Source organism: Phyllostomus discolor, chromosome 10 (assembly GCF_004126475.2).
Source record: "Phyllostomus discolor isolate MPI-MPIP mPhyDis1 chromosome 10, mPhyDis1.pri.v3, whole genome shotgun sequence".
NCBI lineage: Eukaryota > Metazoa > Chordata > Mammalia > Chiroptera > Phyllostomidae > Phyllostomus > Phyllostomus discolor.
This window is the reverse complement of record NC_040912.2, coordinates 93063073-93073170: the sequence shown is the minus strand read 5'-3', so window position 1 is coordinate 93073170 and position 10098 is coordinate 93063073. Positions and strand designations below refer to the sequence as shown.

Here is a 10098-nt window from a genome sequence, read left to right as displayed (position 1 = left end):
CGTTCAGAGCAGCGCCGGGGCGGACGCCCTCCACACCGTCATCCCTGGGCCGGGGTGGCCGGCACCCTGGGGAGATGCCGCCTGGGCTTTGTTTCTGGAGGCCGTGGTTGCCCCCGTCAGGAGAGGTATGACCTTCCACTTCCCTTTCGGTCCGTAGACGCCAGTGGGACACTGTTTCCCAGCATGCCTCGGGGGAGGCCCCATTCAGAACCAGGCTTGGTCTGGACAAGAGGGAAAGTCAAGCAGAATGTCCCGGTTACATTGTCCCCCTGGGTCCTCCCAGGGACCGCTGCCCTGTCCGAGTCAGCCGCCCTGGCCCTGGACGCCGTGGCTGGCTGACTGTCACTGCCACCTCGCTTCCTTGGCTTGTGCCCACTTGGCCTTGACTCTGGCCCAGGCCGTGACTCACGTATTCAGCGCTGATCCCTGACTCGGTGACCATCTTTTTCACGAATGGGGTCACCTGCCTTGCTTGCACCTTCCACCTGGTGCTGCCTATGTCCCCGGCAGACGTGCGGTTATGTTCAAGCCCAGGTCACCGAGGAAGGAAAAACCAAAATTCTGTCCTGCTTGATGAACTACCTGAGTACCTGATGCTTGGCATAAAGAAACATTTGCTTCAGAAAACAAATTACAAATGCCTTTTAAAAAGGACAATATCCACTCAACCTCATTTGAGAATTTTTTTTCTTTTAACCTCCATTGTTCAGGTTAATGCAGTTTGTGAATTAACCAGATCTTTTCCTTTCTCATTTTCACCATCTGCTTTGCTTCTCAGTTATTTAGAAAGGGCTTTAATAGCCTTTTCACCAGTGAGCAAAGAAGCAAAAAACCTGACATTTAAAAATAAAATGTTTCTTGTCTTTTTTTGTGTGTGTTAGCTTATCTGGTCAAGGTACAATTTTAATCAGGACTGAAGGGGGTAGGCTCTAAAAACGGCGGACTAGAGGATGGGGAAGGGCTCTCACGGAGAACACTCAGAGAAGCCGCACAACAGACGGGACTGGTCTGTGTGAAGGCTTGCGGCGGGGGGGTGCCCACACAGCACAGAATCCATTGAACCCGAGGAGGCGCATCCAGCGTTGGGTCTCCTGTCCTCCCGTGGTGTCTGCCAGCCACTGGAAAAGCACCTGAAGGACGGAGAAGCTGAGCAGGTACTGAGACGACCTTGTGAGGGGGAACCCACAACGAAGGGGAGCTCTGGGGGGAAAAAACCCACACACTCTGGGACCGAAGTTCAAGGGCTCCACCCTGGGGGTAAGAATGAGCCGAAGCACAGCTTCCGGTCACCTCAAGGCCTGTGTTAGAGTCACCTTACCTGGAATTGCCAGGGTCCCTGAGCACCTGCCAAAAGCAACTGGAAATAAGTCTTCTCTAGCAAAATACAGCATGAATATATTCAAATGACTTCTGCAGTAACTAACAGACAATGTCTTGCACACAATAAAGAATAAGCTTATGAGAGGCCAAGTCAGCTGAAACCCAGGGAAACAAGACAATAGAAACAGACCCATAAGGGATCAAAATAATGGGTTAAAAATATATATATTATTTTCTAATTCTGGTTTCACAAAACTTTTTTTTTTAAGATTTTATTTATTTTATTTTTAGAGAGGGGGGAAGGGAAGAGAGAAACATCACTGTGTGGTTGCCTCTCACACGCCCCCTACTGGGGACCTGGCTGACCCAGGCATGTGCCCTGACTGGGAATCAAACCAGCGACCCTTTGGTTCACAAGCTGGTGCTCAATCCACTGAGCTACACCAGTCAGGGCAAAATAACAAGAGTTCTTACTCAAAAGTGTAAAAATAACTGTGCTGAATGTTTCTAGAGATCAAAGACTCTAGAACTCAGCAAAGAATTGGAAACTATAACAAAAGTAACTTCAAATAATAGGATTAAAAATAACCAAAATTAAGAGTACACTATGAGTTTACTCTCATATTAGACTTCTGGAGAATTAATAAATCACAAGATAGGCTAGAAAAAAATATCTAGCATGAAGCAGAGAGACAAAAGGATGGACACCATGGAGGAGAAACGAACAGGTGTAGGGGGACTAACTTTTATCTAAGTGAAACTCTAAAGGAGAGGGAACAGAGAATGGAGATGAAGCAGTATTTGGAGAGATAATGGTTGAGAACTTTCCAAAGCTGATGAAAGACATCAACTGCAGACACAAGCAGATTTATGAGCACCACGCAAGAAAACTACAAAGAAAAATCCTTAGATATATATCACAGTAGAACTTATAAAAACCAAAGACAAAGAGAAAAATACTAAGTTCAGCCAGAGGAGAAAGACTTTCCAAACAGCAACTGTCAGATGAACAGCGGAGTTCTCAATGGAAACAGAGGAATCCAGAAATATCTTGAAATGGTCAGAACAGTGAGCTAGAAACTACATGATAAAGTACCTTTACTAATTCGCTCCACCAGGTACTGTGCACCCACTGTGTGCCAGGCACCCTGTTAGGACAAAGGGCAAAGGGCAAGGAGAAGCCACCTGTACTTGACTCAAGCAGCTCCATAATGGTACTCCACTTTTTACCCAACAGCCTTACTACTCCGGAGTTACATACTCTTACCCAGTGGTCTCCTTAGGGTGCTCCTTGAAGGAGATGGGAGCAGGGGGCACACACCAGAATGCGAAGGCGTCTGTAGTTTCAAGTCCCCCAAATGATATGATCCTCTCTCCTCACCCTGCTGCAGGGCTGAAGAATTACCGGTTTATTGAGAAAATGCACACATTTGTACTATAATGTAGGAAAGCCATAAGCAATTAATTCAATCCTTCATCTAATATTGCATTGTGATTATTAATAAATAAATCCTGGTCCCTAACCACAAAATCCTTATGGCCACTAGGAGAGACAGCCTGAGAATAGTATTCAGCCTTTAGGAAAAGGGAATTTTGAATACTGCCCAAGTTTACTTATGTGAAGCATCTAAGTCAAGCTTTACAGCCAGGTAGCTTGCTTGGTTAGAGCACCGTCCTGATGCACTGGGCTTGTGGGTTCCACCCATGGTCAGAGTGCCTGTGGGAATCAGCCAGTGAGTGCATGGATGGGTGGAGCAACAATTCAATGTTTCTCTCTCACCCCGCGTCTCTAAAATCAATCAAAATAAAATTCAGCCTGGTTGGTGTAGCTCAGTGGATTTAGCGTGGGCTGTAAACCAAAGGGTCACGGGTTTGATTCCCAGTCTAGGACACATGCTTGGGTTGTGGGCCAGGTCCCCAGTGGGGTCCACATGAGGCAACCACACATTGATGTTTCTTTCCTTTTCTCCCTCTCTTCACCTAAAACCTTTTTTAAAAAATTTTAAGGTACCTAAAATAGTCAAACTCATAAAATGGAAAAGTAGAATGGTAGTGGACAGAGGCTGTGGGGTCAGAGAAATGGGCAGTTTTTAATCAACAGGCATAATGTGTCCATCACGCAGGATGAGCCGACTCCAGAGCTCTGTTCGACATTGTCCCTGCAGTTGTTCACGCTGTCTTGCACTTCATAAAACACCCAGCAAGCGGTTTAACCGGCAGTGGCACTGACAACACCCTCTTGCTGCGTTTCTTGACTCTCAATTCTAATCCATGCCGCCTCTCTTCCCAATGCCAACCGACAGCTTTTCGGTGTACACTTTGGGTGGGTGCCTAAGGACATTTGGCAACAGCTTAGTGCTGAGCATAAGCTATTCGGCTATTCCCAGAATTCTGTGCTCTTCAATTATTTATCCCTCACAAATGCTAAGATCAAAAGTGAGGGTATTTCAGATTGACAAGGTTTGTGGAGATAAGCAGGAATGAACTTCCTAATTTTGTGCATTATTTAAACAAGGCAAAGAACAATCCTTTGCCCCTAGTAGTTAAAAATAAATTTATAAGCTATGATGAACTTACAATGTATATGAAATATTTTGTTCTTTTAACATGAGAGTTATTGAGATTTCTAAAACAAAACTAGTGTGGCCCAGGGGACTGAGCGCCGGACTGCAAACCCAAGGGCCGCCGTTTCCACCCCCAGTCAGGGCAGATGCACAGGCTGCGGCCGGGTCCCCAGCTGGCATGTGAGAGGCAACCACATGCTGGTGTTTCTTTCCTTCTTTAAAAATAAAAAAATAAAATCTTATTAAAAAGTAAAACAAAGCTAGTAAAGATACTGTGGTATCTGCCACACTTTACCCCCCATTTTAGTTTCAATATAAAAGGTGATAAAGCACACTAACTTACCATTTTAAACAGCCCATTTTTATCCATGAACCTCTCATCTTTGCACACACATATTTTTTAATAAGCTTTATTTTTTAAAATAATTTTACATTACAGAAAAATTGGTAAGATTCCCATGTATCTGGAACCAGCTTCACCAAGTAGGAACATCTTACATTGGTATGGTGTACTTGCTACATTTAATAAACCAGTATTAATACGTTAACTAAAATCTATATTAAAATTTCAATTGCAATTACATAAACATTCAAAACGAAACTACTCATCTGGCAAGAAACCTACGAATACACGTGGAACGCTGTCTCCGCACAACTGTGAGACGGGGTAAGAAACGTGACCGGAAGGGGATAAACAAGCGGAACCAGCTCTGCAGGGCGGAGAGCTGGCCGCACGCGGGCGGTGCCGGTGGGTGACCGACCCTGGGGCACACAGACAAAGGAAGGGGCTGGAGTGAGAGTGGCTGCAGGGGAGGGGACTGTCATACTCGCGTAGCTGGTAAGTCCCACAGGAAAAGGGCATGAAACGCAGGTTCTGCATCATCAACGTCTCCGCGAACACGTCAGTCCGCCCACCACCTTCTTCTCACGCTGGGTCACCTTAACTGCACAGAGGCTCTTCCGGCCCGGCCGCCCGGGCTCACTTCACCCACTGTTTGGCCGCCAGCCTCTTGTCTCTCTCTTCGGCGATGGTGAGGCGGATGCCCTTCCCGCGGGGCAGGGAGATCCACGGCTTGTTGCCCTTGCCGATGACGAAGATGTTGGAGAGCCGGGTGGCGAAGCTGTTGCCGTTGGCGTCCTTCACGTGGACCACGTCGAAAGAACCGGGGTGCTTCTCTCTGTTGGTGATCACGCCGATCCTCCCCAGGTTGGCGCCGCCGGTCACCATGCACAGGTTACCAGTGTCAAACTTGATGAAATCAGTGATTTTGCCCGTCTCCAAATTAATCTGAATGGTGTCGTTGACCTTGATGAGGGGGTCAGGGTAGCGGATGGTGCGAGCGTCGTGGGTCACCAGGTGGGGGATTCCTTTCGTGCCCACGAAGATCTTCCTCACCTTGCACAGCTTGTACTTGGCCTCCTCCGGCGTGATACGGTGAACGGCGAAGCGGCCCTTGGTGTCGTAGACCAGGCGGAAATTCTCCCCCGTCTTGTCGATGCTGATGACATCCATGAAGCCCGCGGGGTAGGTGATGTCGGTCCGGACCTTGCCGTCGATCTTGATGAGCCGCTGCATGCAGATCTTCTTCACCTCGTCCCCCGTGAGCGCGTACTTCAGTCTGTTCCGCAGGAAGATGATGAGAGGGAGGCACTCCCTCAGCTTGTGCGGGCCGGTGGACGGCCGGGGCGCAAACACGCCTGTCAGTTTGTCCAGCATCCAGTGCTTTGGGGCTGCCACGCGCTTCAGGTGCTTCTTGGGACCACGAGCCATGGCTGCGCTGGGCGCGGAAAGAGGACCCTCTTCTTGCTTAAAGGGGAAAAAAAATCACAAACAGGTCAGATATATGGTGATGGAAGGGGGCCTGACTCTGGGGGATGAGCGCACAGTAGAATGCAGAGATGATGCATCACAAAACTGTACACCTAAAATACGTGCTATTACCCACGTTACCTCGCCCTCAGGTAGCCCTGGGTTCTCATCAGCTGCAGGACCCTACGGTCGCTGAACCTCTCTGGGCCTCAGGCCCCCACCTGTGAGATGGGGTGGGGCGGGGGGAGTGTCAACAGCCTGCAGGGAAGGGCTGGAAGTCACGCCGCACACGGAACGAGCAGCACAGTGTCCGGAACGGAGCTACCATCTACTCCAGGGGCCTCACTTCAGAGGGGAAGCGATGGAGGCTGCCGTCGCATGGAAGTCAGAGACAGAGCCAGCACAGAGGCAGAGCAGAGCAGACAATGGTCTTTAAATCTCCGTGTTTAAAACCCATGTCAGTGGATTTAAGGGCATAAGCCTAGGGGTGGAACTGGAGGTGTGACTTGAGGACAAATTCCTAGTCAAACAGTTAAATGTCTAGTTCTGTTAGAGACTGCCGCGTTCCCCTCCAGAGTGACGGAACGTGCCTGCATTTCCACCAGCAACTCACGCCAGTGCTGCGCGCATTCTCCAAGACCAGTGCTGTCTCCGGAGCGCTGACAGCGGTGACTGCAAGGCCCTGTGGTGCAAGACGGCCCACCCATACGGGTGCTTGCCTAACGGACTAGACCAGTTCCACCCGCAGGTGGGGACCAAAGAACTCATCTAGCACAGAGCAACTATTCAACTGTAAAGCCTTCTTTCTAAAATACTGATTTCTTTGTGAGGAAAGACTTACTCTGTACAGAAGTGTGTATACAGGGTGACCCAGAAATGTGGCTCTGTACCGAAGTGTCCTCACTGGGGAGGCCTAACGAGGTAGAGGTTGACCCCGCAGCATCCACCCCACTTCCCCTGACTACTCTCCTTCTGTTGTGGTCCTTTACTGCTATCTGCCCCTTTCCACAGAGCCTATAACCCCTGAAAGAACACACCTCTACCCCGGGGCCTAAGGGCTGGGCATGTGGCTCAGGCCTCGGCTAACCGACCCAGTCTCATTGCCTGATTGTTCCAAGTTTCAGATAAGGACACACAGATAGAGCGTAAGAAGCTGACCAGAGAAAAAAGGAATTAGGTACTACGTACCTGAGCCTCTCAACTAACCTAGCCCTGAAGTCTGTCTTACTTCTGGACGTGCAGCTGTGTGATCCAGTAAGCTCCATTTATTATTTACATCAGTAAAAGCTGTGTTCTGTGACTTGTAGCCAAAAATATTCTAATCGACACAATGAGAAACATTAGTATTACCTGCAAGACACATTTCGTAAGCCCATACAATTCCCTAGGCTTTTTAAAGAATAAATGGGTGAAAACTTTTTCATTCCAGAAAACTGCTCTGATATTAATGGTCAATGCGACCAGTTTAAATTCTTACCATTTAGAATGGGCATTATTATTACCAGGTCTAAACTTCTAGTTCCTCACATCATAGAAGTTAGACCCAAGCCTTTATTAAGAGAGCCTAACTAGGGGGGAAATGCAGACAACTGTAATTCAACAACAATGAAATAATTTTTAAAAAGCAAGCAAGCAAGCAAGCTTAACTAGGCATAAAAAGTTTTCAGTTCAGAATGAAAAGCACATTCACCTATTTTGGCTGCACCCGGGCACCATCCCGAATCACGGTCTTCCTGCCTGTCTCAATTACAGTCCCGTTCGTGCTTCTCTGAGCGTCTGCCCCGTTCACTCAGAAGTTTAATCTACCCTGGTACAGACTGTCGTGGGCGGGTTACCAAGAACTGCAGGGGGTCCGTGAGCTGGCACGCTGGCCTTGCTCAGGGCAACAGCAGCACCCAGAACACCAGCCTCTCCTTGCAGTGGTTACAGGTGCCACTTGAACCTGGAGTGGGCTGCATTACCAAAGGGGAGACTTCAGTTAGGGAACCCACATCTTTTTTAATAGGCAGGAGGCATGATTTTGCTTTGTTCACTAAACAACTCCGACACCTTGTAGAATTAAGGAGAAAAGAGAGAGAGAGACTTAGGACAGGAAATCCGAGACCCCAGTTCAAAGAGGACTTGAGCTCAAGCCATCACTACCAACACCATGGGAGCTGGACTGACATTCGTGGACTTGGTCGGCCGAGCAAGCACCGTACTCTGGCACACTTTCCATGTTTTTCTTTGCAGACTCAGAATTCTGCTTGTGTGTGGGAGGAGGTAGGAGAAGGCAGAGTGCTGGCGGTGGGGGTGTGCCAGCTGGCTCCCCTCGCTTCCCATCACAGTCCTCTGCCCTGCACGTGGTGACCCTAACCCTCCCCTGCTGTTCCTCTCACCCTCTTTCCGAGTGCCTTTCCCTCCACCACACGCAGTACTCTCCTCGAAAGGGGTTGCAATAAACATGCTTCTCCATCTCCCATTCTTGTATCTTAATACATGGAGAAATTCCACCCCCTTTATGGTTAGTCCTCCTGGGCAATGACAAGACAGGCTCATCTCTTAATGGGGCCCTGATCACTGCCATCATGGGGAACAGCAGACAGATATTAAGTATTTACTGTCTCTCCAGCAATATGCTAAGTGCTGCCCTAAGAAACACAGGCAGGAAGGTAGGAATCCATAGGTAGGACATTACTTCACTTTGTCATTACAGCACTTTGTCAACAAAGGTCCAGGGTGGTAAATAACATGCACCACGCTAATAAGTGACAGCATCAGGATGAAAATTCCAGCAGTTTCTGACCTCAATATCCACAGTGAACTCAGAAAATTCACCTTGGAATTCAGGAGGATGGCAACTCACGAGGGAAAACTCCTTATGATGAAAACACGGTACTGACACGTGCAGCGTATTAAATGTGACTGCAGACAAGGCGCGCTGCAGGAACCCCTCCCCACCCCCCCCACCCCCCATTTAAAACAGCGGCTGCCATCCTCTGCAGCAGCACAGTACTTTGGTTTCAGGAACCCCACTGCTGCAGAGTGGACCAAAACTCATCCCTAAGGAGGTCCTCGGCAGAGCCCACAGGCGTTAACACTCGTGTAGGTCTCCTTCCACAAGAGGACTCCGACGCTTGGGTTTCCACTACCTTGCCTTCTCCTTCCGCGGAAAAGCAGATGCCCTCGGCCTAGAACCCCTCGCTTTTGTGGGCTCCCTGTCCCGAACTCACGACGCCCTGTCTCTGCTCGGAGTGGACGAGAGGACAAAGCTGCCTCTTAGAACTCCCCACTCCCCGCCTTCCTCCTCTGGCTGCGACTCCCTCCAGCAGCCGTGAGTCACGGTAGCCTCCGGGCTCTTCCCATCCGCACTCAAACAGGCCCCAGGCTTCTTCGCCTTCTTAAGGGACCCGTAGTTCTACTACACATTTTTCTAGCTCCTACGTTACCTCGTTCCTTCAGAGCCAACTGTGGGTGTGTGTGTGTTTTTAAGGAACTATGTATTCGTCGTCTTTGCTTTCTCCTTTCCATTACGGTGTTGATCCGCTACAATCCGGTCCACATGGTCACGTGAGCCAAACCGGTGGCTCCATTTCCTCCGCCCTAAAACGTGGATCGTAGCCGTGCCCGCCCCTCAGGCCCGCGGGGATTCAATGGGTTATTTATATTACAAAACTTGTTATTTATATTACAAATAAACCCCCAGGGCCCTGCCTGGCAGACACTCAGCACCGTAGGTGTTGGCCGCCATTGCTGTTATTATAGTCGTTATTTCTTTATTTAATCCCAGGCAAGTGTAAGGATAAGACGACACACGCAGCCGTTGAAAAGCGCGTTTTTTTTACAAAAAAACACGTCCCAGGAAATCACTCAGCTCCATTCAGGCACATCCCTTACCCGCGGTCGTACTCCCAGACCTGGGCGCAAGGCCTGGCCTATGGGGGCTCGACATCCGTCCAGCTCCACCTATTCACGTGTCTATTTAACACCTACCTTAACGAGGGGACGCTTGATAACCGACAGTAATAGAATTCCTCCACGTCCCCCCCAAAAACTAGGTAACTACGCGGGCTCCGTGTATTTTAAAAGTTCTTTTAAGTGTAGGGTCGTTTTTCTCAGCCTTCACCACGAGCCGCACACTCAGCCAGAGGCCTTACACCCAAGAACGGACCGGAAAAGGCCGCGTACTCACTAAAAGTTTTGCTAAGAGTAAAGAAATGAAAGCACATGCTGTAAGTTTTACCTAATAAACACGAGACGAAGTTTGTGAGCAGAGGATGATCTGGCGCCGCGTCTCGCCCCACGATGGCGTCCGGCGTCCTCGGACTCCACGCCCTGCTGCGCATGCCCGCCTCCTGCGCATGCCCAGTCCCGAGCAAACCCGCCTCCGCCACAGGCCCACTTCCTCCCCGGCTGGCGGGGGGC

General features: G+C 49.4%; 1 protein-coding gene across 1 annotated transcript; it reads right to left on the bottom strand.

Annotated features, from left to right (window-relative positions):
* Nucleotides 1–4278: 4278 nt before the first annotated feature.
* Nucleotides 4279–10033, bottom strand: LOC114507696 (40S ribosomal protein S4, X isoform-like). The gene is made up of 2 exons (XM_036011062.1): nt 9917–10033; nt 4279–5692 (listed from the first exon to the last, which is right to left on the bottom strand). The coding sequence occupies exon 2, from the start codon at nt 5653–5655 to the stop codon at nt 4864–4866; it is 792 nt and encodes a 263-aa protein (XP_035866955.1). The 5' UTR covers nt 5656–5692; nt 9917–10033; the 3' UTR covers nt 4279–4863.
* Nucleotides 10034–10098: the final 65 nt, after the last annotated feature.

Excerpts from the sequence above, each read along its gene's own strand:
- LOC114507696 (XM_036011062.1), bottom strand. The coding sequence starts at position 5,655 with ATGGCTCGTGGTCCCAAGAAGCACCTGAAGCGCGTGGCAGCCCCAAAG.